At 58.0% G+C, this 11,513-nt stretch overlaps 1 protein-coding gene across 3 annotated transcripts in view; it reads right to left on the bottom strand.

The window, feature by feature from the left end:
• Positions 1-11,513, bottom strand: part of KCNN1 (potassium calcium-activated channel subfamily N member 1) — a 76,075-nt gene continuing 64,562 nt past the window's right edge. For all 3 annotated transcript variants that reach the window (XM_073324115.1, XM_073324116.1, XM_073324117.1), the window contains 5 exons: positions 10,655-10,796; positions 9,318-9,428; positions 8,900-9,027; positions 2,721-2,790; positions 1-1,481 (listed from right to left, as the gene is read on the bottom strand). In XM_073324115.1, the coding sequence (XP_073180216.1) occupies positions 1,194-1,481; positions 2,721-2,790; positions 8,900-9,027; positions 9,318-9,428; positions 10,655-10,796 (739 nt within the window). In that variant the 3' untranslated portion in view covers positions 1-1,193. The remainder of the gene's footprint in view (positions 1,482-2,720; positions 2,791-8,899; positions 9,028-9,317; positions 9,429-10,654; positions 10,797-11,513) is intronic.

Here is an 11,513-nt window from a genome sequence, read left to right as displayed (position 1 = left end):
ACCCGGCACCCACTCCCTTGCCATTTGTGATGACAGAAAACCTCAGTGGCTCACCCAGAAGATTGATGCCAGGGGTGTAGTTCATATAATGTTTAGCTTTTAACATCATTCAAGCGGAGGGACCAGCCCCCTGTGCCCAGCCATCCCTCCCCAGGACAGCGCTCTGAGGGCAGGCTCATGGGGCAGGTAACTCTGAGTTAAATCCCCACTCTGCTCACTTCCCCCCTCCCTGGAATGTGGGGCATTGCTCTGCCCCCACCTGCCACCCAGCGTTTACTACACAGAGTTCCTTCCGCAATCCGCAGCCGGATTCAGACCCATCCCAGGTCCCGGCTGCCGTGTGGTGCTGTGGTCAGGAGCCATCATCATCAGAAGCTCTTCGGGCTGGGCGGGATCGGCTGCGCCTGCCCTGTTCACAGTCTGTATTGGCTTAATATTGCAGCCAGGAATCTCACAGCGCTTTACAATGGTCAGTATTATTATCCCCCATTTTACAGATGGGGAAACTGAGGCACAGAGTGGTGAAGTGACTAAGCTGAGGTCACCTAGTGGGAGAGCCAGGCATAGAACCCCAAAGTCCTGATTCCTAGTCCCTGCCCTGCTCTAACCGTGAGACAGCACCCCCCTTCCTAGACCCGGGGAGAGAAGCTGGGAGTCCTGGCTCCCTGCCCCTCCAGCTCTAAGCATTAGATCTCCCCTGCTTTCCCAGAGCCAGAACTAGACCCCCGATTCCTGGCTCCCAACAGAACCCAGGTGTTCTGGTTCCCAGATCCCCTTCTTGCCACCACTCAAACCCTCTCCCACTTCCCAAAGCCCCCTAAAGAACCCAGGAGTCCGGCCTCCCAGCCCTGTGCCCTAACCACTAAACCACGCCCCTTCTGTACGGCTCCTTGTCAGGACGACCTAGAGCAGTGCCCTGCCTCCACCCAACCTGTGCCAGTTCCGTGTGCGGCCGGGTCCCCTTGCCATGAGCACTGGGGCACCGGGTGCCGCTTTGGATTCCCTGCCCCCTCCTCCCCAGGATAAAGGCAGCCCTAACTCCAGTCTAGGCCCATACGGCAGCTCTAGCTTCACTCCAGCACGATGAACTCCAGGAGTTTAACTGTACAGGGCTTTACAGAACAAAGCAAACAAGATCAGCCACACAATGGCCAGACATAAACAGGCCCGAGTGCCGGGCCCGCCCCCTGGTGTCACCCGCTGTCCGATGAGGTGTGGGGAGCGGTGGAAGGAGACGTCCGCCGGCGCGTCGGCGTCCACGAGGACCTCTCCGAGCTGTTGGAGATGGGGCAGAACCTGGGGGCGCAGCGCTTGGCCAGCTCTCGCTGCTGCTGGCTTATGGCTTGGCTGATGAGTCCCGGCAGGGCGTGCAGGCTGAGGCCCAGTGCGTCGATCTTGCTCTCCAGCGTGTTGATGCGTTTCTCCAGGTCCTCGTTGCGCTCTTGGAGCTCGGAGATCATGTCGTACATGACGTTCTGGGTCTGCCGGAGAGACGGGGCGAGGCCAGGTGCTGAGCAAAGGTGCTCAGACCCGACAGCATCTCAGCAGGCAGCCCCAGGGCTCCTGGCCTTGAATCTCCCAAGGCGCTAGTAGCCATTGAGGGCTCCTGATACCCATCCTCAGGGGTTAGGGCTCACACCCAGGGGGCAGTGACGTACCGAAGTGATTATTCTGCCAAGGCTACACTGCGAGAGCCAGGGGAGAACTGGGAATAGAACCCAGGAGTTCTGGCACCCAGTGCCTCGCTCCAACCACTAGACTCCACTTCCCTCCCATAGCCAGGGATAGAACCCAGGAGTCCTGACTCCCAGCCGACCCCATCTGCTCTAATACACCAGCGCCACTTCCCTCCCATAGCCGGGATAGAACTCAGCAATCCCGTCCCCTGCTCTAACCACTAGACCCTTTCCCCCTCCCATAGCCCAAGGTAGAACCCAGACCTCACTCCACTCCCGGAGCTGGGAATAGAACCCAAGATTCCTGGCTCCCAGCCCCCGGCTTGAACCACTAGCACAGGGGTGCGCAATCTATGGCCCGGGGGCCTCATCTGGCCCTTCATACATTTTAATCCAGCCCTTGAGCTCCTGCTGGGGAGCGGGGTTGGTGGCTTGCCCCGCTCTGCACGTGCCATGGCTCTGCATGGCTCCCGGAAGCAGCGGCATGTCCCCCCTCTGTTTCCTATCCGCAGGGGCAACCAAGGGGCTCTGCACGCTGCCCTGCCCCAAGCGCCACCCCTGCAGCTCCTATGGGCCAGGAACCACAGCCAACGGGAGCTGCAGGGGCAGTGCCTGCGGACAGGGCAGGGCGCAGAGACACCTGGCCGCGCCACCGCATAGGAGCCGGAGAGGGGGACATGCTGCTGCTTCTGGGAGCTCCTTGAGGTAAGCGCTGCCCGGAGCCTGCACCCCTGACCCCCTTCTGTGCCCCAACCCCCTGCCCCAGCCCTATCCCCCTCCTGCTCTCCGAACCCCTCGGTCCTAGCCTGGAGCATCCTCCTGCACTTCCAACCCCTCATCCGCAGCCCCACCTCAGAGCCCACACCCCCAGCCAGAGCCCTCACCCCCCGCCCCCCAACCCTCAATTTCCTGAGCATTCATGGCCCGCCATACAATTTCCATACCCAGATGTGGCCCTCGGGCCAAAAAGTTTGCCCACCCCTGCACTAGAGCCCAGCCCTGGTGCAGCACACTGCTGAGGCCGGACGTCTCCCGGAAGCTCACCTTTGCCAAATCCACCAGGGTGTTTGCCTGGTCATTCAGTTTCCGTTGCTCCATTTTCACACTCCTCAATCTAGAGCGAAAGAAGTGACACTGGGTCAGTGGCCCCTGTCCGGCAGCCGGAGAACGGGGCCTGGGGCGGCCCTTCCCGAGGACATGCACCGCGTTCCACAGCCCGGCTGGCTGGCTCCAACGCACAGACATGCAGCTGTCGAATGAGGCAGCCCCTGTGGAATCTCAGGGCAGGGGGGCCGATCCCCTTGCTCCTGGCGCGCTTTTCAAGCCCTGTGCTGCCACGCCCTGCCGGAGAACAAATCTCGCCCCAGCTCCCTCCAGGAGCAGGTGCCAGGTCGGCAATCAACCTTCGTGGGCACTTGGGAGCAAGGAGGAACCTTGGTGTCTGAGGCCCCGTGGGGCTCGTGTGAGTAAATGGGGCTCTGGCCTCACTGGAGAGCACCCACAACAGCCAGACGGTGGCGCTATAGAGAACTACTACCATGCAGACAGGCCTGGAAATGGGACTGAGATGCCCTGCGATGAATTTGGATGCAGAGGAGATGGGGCCGCCCGGGGAATGCAACAAACGATCTTTGGGGCAGGGGCTGGGCTGGGCGGTTGAAAAGGGACCTTGGAGTGGCGCTGGGCTGATGCGGACTGGGGAAGCCTTCGAATGAATGAGAGTCATTGGAGATGTCACAGCTTAGAAGGGCTTTCTCTACAGGCACTGTCTCCTCCCCGCCCCCCACCCCGCTGCAGTCACCCCTGGCCTAGCTGTTGCCTAAACACCCCCGGCCCCCCCCAACCCTGTTCTACAATTAACTCCCATGGCAGCCCTCCCTCCTCTGCTCCTAGGCTGGGATGCCTTGCATTCAACCCCTTGGGAAGGCACAGAAGCAAAAGGATGGAGGCATCTCTGCCCCCCTCTCTCTGCAGCCCCCATTGGCAGCTCCCTCCCTGTGCCCTAAATTGGCCTTCGCTCAGCTGCCCTGGGCAGTTCCCATCTCACTGCCTCAATCCCTCCTCTGCCGTGCCCTGAAACTCCATTCAAGGCCATGCGGGTGGAATTCGGGGAGCCCTGGGAGTTCTGAGAGGTTCTCGATCATGTGTTCCAAGACTGCCCCCTAGATCCAGCACTGCCCCTGGGCTATAGGCCCCAGCCCTGCCTTTTCTAGCATCAGGGTGGCAAAGAGCGACGGGGGACACATTTCCAGGCCTTGCTCAAAGGCGCTCCGTTTACAACTAGCCCCTTGCTGGGATGCGGAGGCTAACGGTGCTGTAACTCCCCTTCCAGCTTGCCCGAAAGCAGGCCCTGGCCCGCGCTCACTCTGGGGACATCTCCGCTGCACTCAGAGGGGTGACTGCAGCTCGGCTGAGCAGCCCTGTGCTAGTTTTAATGTGGCTAAAAATAGCCGTGAAGCTGAGGCAACACAGCCCCTGTCATGGGCTGGCTCCGAGTACACACCGGGGTCCCAGGCAGGCTGCCTGGAACATGCTGCTATGGTTTCACTGCTATTTTTCGCCGCGCGTGGATTGACGCTCAGGCAGGTATCCCTGCCTGAGCTGCGGTCACCCTCGGATTGCAGTGGAGACGCACCAAGTGACTCAAGCCCCCGGCAGGGAGAGAAGTCCTGGTAAGCTGCTACATGGCTGCTAGCCATGGTGTTCACGCTGCTGAATGGATCAATGAGGGGGAGTCAGTTCGGCAGATGCCCCCCACTCCCGGGCAATGGACGGAACATGGATTCACAGGGTAGATTTGCGGGGGTCTGAATGGCCAAAATGTTCCGTTTCAGCAAAACCATGCAAAACACAAGGCCACATTCGAGAGCCTGGCAGCTCCACGGAGGCGACTTACTTCTGAGCTCTGGAGGGATCGGGCAAAACAAAGACAAAACACAGCACGTTTTAATAACACGACAGACAACAGGCACTGTCATGCCAGCCGGTGCCCTCCCCTGCCCCGCCCTGCTCCCGCCATATCCCTGCACCCCCCCCACACACAAAGGCCCAGCCCGCTTGCACAGATCTGGAAACTGACAAAGCTGATTGCATTTAGCGCCTTGTCCCATTGGGGGAAAAGATCTCCTGGGGTCCCTCTGCCCGTTTCCCCAGGGCTTCGATCCCGGACTGTGGAGACGGCCCTTTTAAACTCCTCCTGTGCTGGGGGCTGAGGTCAGGGCTCCACTGCTGAGCTCCCGGTGACAGAGATTTCGAAAGGCCTGAGCTGTACTTCTGGGGAGCGGGTGGAGAGTGAAAACCAGGAAGTCTTGGCGAAATGAACCCAGGGGGCAGGGAAGGGACCTCAGGAAAAGAACAGACGCTGATCAGCCCGGGGGACTGGAGATGAAGGACCCAGGCACCAGGAGGGAGGGGAGCGGAAATGCTGCAACCCTCACAAAATCTCCAGCTTCGCTATTTCCAAGCCGAAGAGGCTTAGCAGGGGGCCAGGTAACTCCAGGCCTCCTGGGGTTTGTCCAGCTTTGGGGTTACCCTATGGAAAGGCAATGGGGTCACCCGCACTTTCTAGTGCTCTGGGGCCTTGTGGGAACAGCTCACCAGGCCATTGGTCTATGGATTTCTGATGCGAAGGGGTGGGTCACTGGCACTGGATGGCACTGAGCTCAGAGCTCAACCGTGCCCACCTGCCATGGCTACCTGTGGGAAAGACCATCTGCCAGCTGCCTTTGTGCTGGGACATCTGGTGCCAGTATCCAGCTTTATAAGGTGGATACAGGGCCCCCACCACTGCTGTCTCTCAGTTACTAGAAAGGGCTCTTTAGGTGCTTTATCCACAGTAATTGTTTAAACATGAGGCTTAGTCAAGGCTCACGCTCAGTGTTCAGCTGGGGAAACAGAAGCACAGAGGGGGAAGGGACATGTCCAGAGAATCTTTGGCAGAGTTGGGAATAGAACCCAGGAGTCCTGCCATGTGGGGGGTGCCCCCGGCAATGTTTGAAGTGGTACGCACCATCAGTCCCTGGGGCTCCCCTGGGGCAGGCCCCTGTGCCTCACCCGGGCCAGGCTCGGCCCCCCCCACCGGCAGGCAGTGTCACTCCCAAACCCTGAGAAGGGGGATGGCCTGCTGGGAGCAGGGTGGCCCAGGCAGGCCCCCAGCGGGGAGCTGGCGGCATGGCAGCAGCGAGGAACAGCAGTGGTGGGCGCCCTCTTGCCCCCTCGGTTTGACCCCGCTGACCTGTCACAATGAGGGGGGTCTCGCGACTTTGTGCGTGGGAGCTGCAGCCCGGCTCGAGTCCGGCGCTGCGACCCCTGGTCACTGGGTTTCCAGCCCACTCACTCGGTTTTGGCTGCACTGCCCCACGAGGGCGGGGCCCCAAACCGAAGTGGGCAGCGTGGCCGTCAGCATTGCTGCTCCACCTTGTGCCCCGGGATGCACCGGGCACCGCAGCCTAAACGCTGCGCTTGGCCAGAGACACCATGAGCCCAGCGATGGGTGAGGAGGGGGAAACTTCCTGGGGCGAAGACTGGGGGGCCAGATCCGCAGCCACTGGGGACTGCTGGCTGCAGTAGATTTATACCAGCTGATGCTCCAGCCCTGGGGTCACGCCTCGGGTGAAGGGGCAGGGCAGGTTTTTGCTTCATCCACCCAAGTGCAGAGTGGCTGTGAAGCGCCCAAGAGTCTGCCAATCTCTCTCTCTCTCTCTCACACACACAGACCAGGTTCCCCTTCGCGTGCTGGTTAACAGTCCATGTAGGGTGGTAAAACCCCAGACCCCTCTTCCCTGAGATAGCTCTCTCTTGCTGCGTGGGCTTTGGTCCATCCATGCATCCCCATACGCATCCCTCCCTCCCTCCCTCTCTCCACACATACACCCATCCATCCCTACACGCATCCATCCATCCATCCGTCCGTCCACCCACCCACCCAGCCCTTCCCAATGGTTTCCCTTTCGTTCACTGTCGTGTTCCGGCTACACCCAGAGCAAGTGGCGTCTTCTCCCCCTCCCCCATCTCTGTGCAGCGCGGGGGGCCTTTGTGGGTGTGTGCGGGGGAGGGGGATGCGCGAGGTGGGCCACGATGTGGAAACAATGAAAAAAAGTCAAGCCAGTCCTGCAGACACAGCGAAGTGCCCGACATCAGGGTTTCATTCCCCCTCACCCCTGCCAAAGAGAACAGACAGACCAACTGACCAACCCTGGGCAAGGGGGCAGGGGGTTTGTTTTTCAGAGCCAGAGTATCAAAAATGGCCACCCAAGTGCGGGGCCAGGGGGCAAATCCCATGCAAGCGTGTGCCCAGCCCATGGGCACCCAGGCCCATGGGGACCCTCTCACGTGGGGCTCATAGGACCCGCTCTGGGCTCCCGCAGGCTGGATTTCCAACTACTGAGCCCTTCAAATGCATTGAAGCTCCCCATGCCCAGGTGGGTGAGAACTGAGCGTGGGCACGTGGTGCCCTGGGAGGTGGCACCCTCTATCCATACAGCACACGGGCAGCCACAGGCGTGCTGCACCTGTCTTAACGCTGCTCACGTCTCTCGGCCCCGATGGAGACCGTGGTGCCAGGGATGACACCTCCCCACTCCCTGGCTGCACCGCGCTGGCCATGGCTCTGCACTCCTCTGCCTTTTTGTAGGGCCACGCTGGGGCTGGGGCTGGGGCTGGGGCTGGGGCTGGGGCTGGGGCTGGGGCTGGGGCTGGGGCTGGTTATTAAAGGCCTTGCAGCCTCCAAGCCTGATTCAGTCGGCAGGGCATGTTCCCCTGGAGCACGGGGACTGGCACCCAGGCTTTCCAGGCGCTAAAGGCTGCCCGGGACCAGGGGGAGCCCCTAGAGGGGAACTTTGCACCCACCTGCAGGGGGACAAGCAGCGCTAGCCAACGCCAACACAGAGCCCCTGGCAACACCAGGGCATAGCCCTGCCCAGGAGGATGGAAGCTGGTGGGCGCTGAGAAGCTGCTGGCAGTTTGGGCCTGCAATAGCAAGACAAGGCAAAGAGGGACCCTCTTGCCAGCCACGCTGGCGTCCGTGCTGCTGTCAGCCCACGGAGCCCCTCCAGCCACGGGAAAGCGAATCGGCACCTGTTCTGCTCTCCGCATCGCCGGCGGAGTTCTGACGGCGCCGGGGCGGGGAGAGCAGAGATGGCTCCTCTTAGCGTGCAAGAACCCAAGCGTGTCGGGGCCCCGAGACAGCAAAGCGTACAAGCACATGCTGCTGTGACTTGATGAATAGGGGTCTGGATGTGGGCACCACAGACAGCTTGATTCAATGCACTGGTTGGGAGTCCACAGGCCCAGAGAGGATAAATCTGATACCCTGTGGGGTAGTTTGCAGAGCGTCATCTTGGTTGTAATTGGGCTTTGAAGTGCTTCAGCGCTCCGCAGCACGAAGGGCAATCTGGACTCATCCGTGAGATTTCTAGAGGACCCACAGCCTTGCAAATGAGTCCTTGGGGAAATATTCTAAGCTGAATTCCCCTTGAGTCAGGAGGGAGCGAGAGATTTTTATGGTGAAAACTGAGATCCTAAGTTTGGCAACTGGAGTCATTTTAAATGGAGCTGACGAAAAACCAAGAAAAAGAATTAGTGGACAATGTTTAGAAATTTTTTTCTCCCTTTTTTGGTCAAAAATCTCAAAATCTGAGAAGTTTCAGCCAGTCGGTTGGAAAAAGAGGAGGGGAAAAAGGCAATTTGTAGAAATCTCAATTGCTGAAAATTTGACAAATTTGAAATTTCAACCATACTTGTCCCCATTTTTCCTCAAAATTGAGATGAAATTTCCCATCAGAATTCAGAAGCTGGACAAGACTTTTTTGCTGAAATTTGAAAGTTTCAACTTACTGCAAAGTTGGTTGAAAAATGGAAATAAAGCAACTGGAAACCATTGTCTTGTGTTTTCTTTTGGGTCAAAAATTGTGACCAAATTTCATGGGAAAATTTAGGAATTTTGACATGATTTTTCTGGGCAAAGTTTGAAATTTTGACGAAATTCGATGTTAAAATTTGAAACCGCAAGAAAATTTTCTCTCATTTTCTCAACACAATTTAAAAAAAAAACCCTCAAAATTTCAACCTATTTCATCCAAACTTTGGAATGTTAAGAATGTCAATCGGCTCGTTTTCACTCCTGCCCCAGTCCGTGTCCTCCCATCCCCTTCACTCCCCCAACCTCACGGCCTGGAAGCGCTGGAGGGTACCAAATATGAAGCAGGTAAAGGTGTTGGACTTACTGATGGATGGCTTGGAGGAACTTACGCTGGTGTTTCCGAACTTTGGCATGGTCAATCTTCTTCACCAGCTTGGTGTGTTTATAGATGAGCCACGTTTCCCTGAGTACGTTGGCAGCAGCGTTTTTCACCTGCAGGAAGCAGGAATAAATACGGCGGTCAACGGGCTGAGTAGATTGGGCATTGATCATGTTTTGAGCCAACTTGCCGGGGGAACTTCACCCAGGGTAGGGAGGCTAACACAAAGCCTAGATGCCACATAAGACCCCCTTCAGCCCCACCCTGGGAATCCCAGAATCCTGTGTTTCTCAGGGCTGAATTTCACAACTCCCCCCCCACCCCAGAACGCGATGCCTGGGATTTGCAGAGAACGGGGCAGTGGGGGAAGGAACAGGGGTGGGGAATGGGAGAGATTTCTTACCCGCTTTGTTAACTGTGTGTCCATCATAAAATTGTGCACGTGTTTTTCAGCTTTCGTGAGTTCCAGCTTCCGGGCTACCACAGCGACAACCAGGGCCGTACACCCAGCGCCCTGGGACCGAAAGAAGAAGGGGTGCGGGTAAGGGAAAGCAGAACTCGGGCTACCAGGAGAGAGGCTGCTAGGACCAGTGGGAGGTCAGATGTGTGCCTGCAAGGGAACTAGTGCTGAGGAGAAGAGGTGCCAGCACCTAGCTAGGTTTTTCATAGGGGCATGGGGAGGTAGTCACACTGAAACCCAAAAAGTTTGCAGGGACCCCGGGAACATGCCATGGGAGCCTGCACCGTTCATGGCAGCAGGGAGTAAGCAATAGGGTATTTCACCTTCACTAGGAGAACATGTCCCTTCGTCTCTTTCTAGTGGCTGGTCTTTCTAAGAGGATAAGAGCTTACTACAGCTGCCAGCTAAGGGAGTCACTTGTTTAGCTCAAGCCATAAAGGTATATGCTTTTTCGTGCTGTAGGTTGCAGGTTCAAACTCCAAGCAGGGGTGGTTAGAAAAGCAGAAATGTAGCCTGTGACAGGGTCGGGCCAAATGGCTACAGGAGAGTAATAGAAGGCCGATATATTAGCCCCAGGCTAAGTAGGTCCCTTTTCCCTGGGTAAGGTAACAGGGAAGGTTCCAGAACAATCAGGAACCTACTGGAGACAATTAAGACAGAGAGGCTGATTAGAACACCTGCAGCCAATCAAGAAGTTGCTAGAATCAATTAAGGCAGGCTAATCAGGGCACCTGGGTTTAAAAAGGAGCCCACTTCAGTTTGTGGTGCGTGTGTGAGGAGCTGGGAGCAAGAGGTGCTAGGAGCTGAGAGTGAGAACGCGGACTGTTGGAGGACTGAGGGGTTTAAGCATTATCAGACACCAGGAGGAAGGTCCTGTGGTGAGGATAAAGAAGGGGTTGGGAGGAGGCCATGGGGAAGTAGCCCAGGGAGTTGTAGCTGTCGCCCAGCTGTTCCAGGAGGCACTCGACAGCTGCATGCCACAGGGCCCTGGGCTGGAACCCGGAGTAGAGGGTGGGCCCGGGTTCCCCCCAAACCTCCCAACTCCTGGTCAGACACAGGAGGAGTCAACCTGGACTGTGGGCTCATGAAAACGGCCAAGCTGAGGGCTGCCGTGAAGCTCCAAGGCGAGCAAATCCGCCAATAAGCGCAAGACCCACCAAGGTAGAGGAGGAACTTTGTCCCAGGCCTCTATGTCTGCAGAGCTGGTTTTTGACTCAGCTCTCTCTATGCAGCCAGGATGCCCCTGGCCAACGGCCTTCCCCAGGCCCCCTTGGGCTTACCATGATTCCAGTGAGCAGGCATACTCCCTTCCCGCAATAGGTGTGCGGCACCATGTCGCCGTAGCCAATGGAGAGAAACGTGATTGAAATTAACCACATCGCTCCCAGGAAATTGCTGGTCACTTCCTGTTTGTCGTGGTACCTGCCGAGGGGCAATAAAACACAGGTCAGGGGTTATCCGGTCCCTCCCTCCCCCGGCACCAGCGCCAACGCACGCCCCAACACGAGCATTTCAGAGTCACTCATCAGATCTTCATCCAACACGGGCCACAGCTTGGGGCTGTCGCAGGGCTCTGCATCAGGCCAAGGTCTGATTGCAAAACACCAGGCCAGAACCTCTGCTCCGTGACAACAGTGCGACTCCTTATTTGGACTGGCAGCTCCCTCCGGGCAGGGGCTTTGCGTCACTGCAGCGCCTAGCGCAACGGGGCTCCTCCTCCTGGCTGGCCCTTGGGCGTGACCGTAACAAACGCAGTTTGTAAGAATACGAGACTTAGGGTTATTGCACTGCCTAGGCTCTGCACAGTGGGCTGGCTCCTAGCCCCCCCGACTCCAGGCTGCCTGGGGTTTCCCAGTGGAGCTGAGGAGGGGTGCGTCCATCAAGGTTGCAAAACGGGTGAGCGGTAAAGCTGTGATCTGAATTAGGGACCCCCTGGCACTCCCTCACTGTGCACGTTCCTGCCTGGCTCACACCTGCTGGGATCTGGGCAGGGCTGCTTCGCCACCGTCCGGTTCCCTCTACTGTCTCTGCAGGCAATGGGGCGAGAACACTCCGCTCTTATCGCTGCGACTGTCCAGGGAGCCAACGGAGCAAGGGTTCTGATCCCACGGGCAGGCCATGAGATACAGGCACCTGATG

Source organism: Lepidochelys kempii, chromosome 25 (genome assembly GCF_965140265.1).
Source record: "Lepidochelys kempii isolate rLepKem1 chromosome 25, rLepKem1.hap2, whole genome shotgun sequence".
Taxonomy (NCBI): Eukaryota; Metazoa; Chordata; order Testudines; family Cheloniidae; genus Lepidochelys; species Lepidochelys kempii.
The sequence above is the reverse complement of the archived record's forward strand: the minus strand, read 5'-3'. Positions and strand labels throughout refer to the sequence as shown.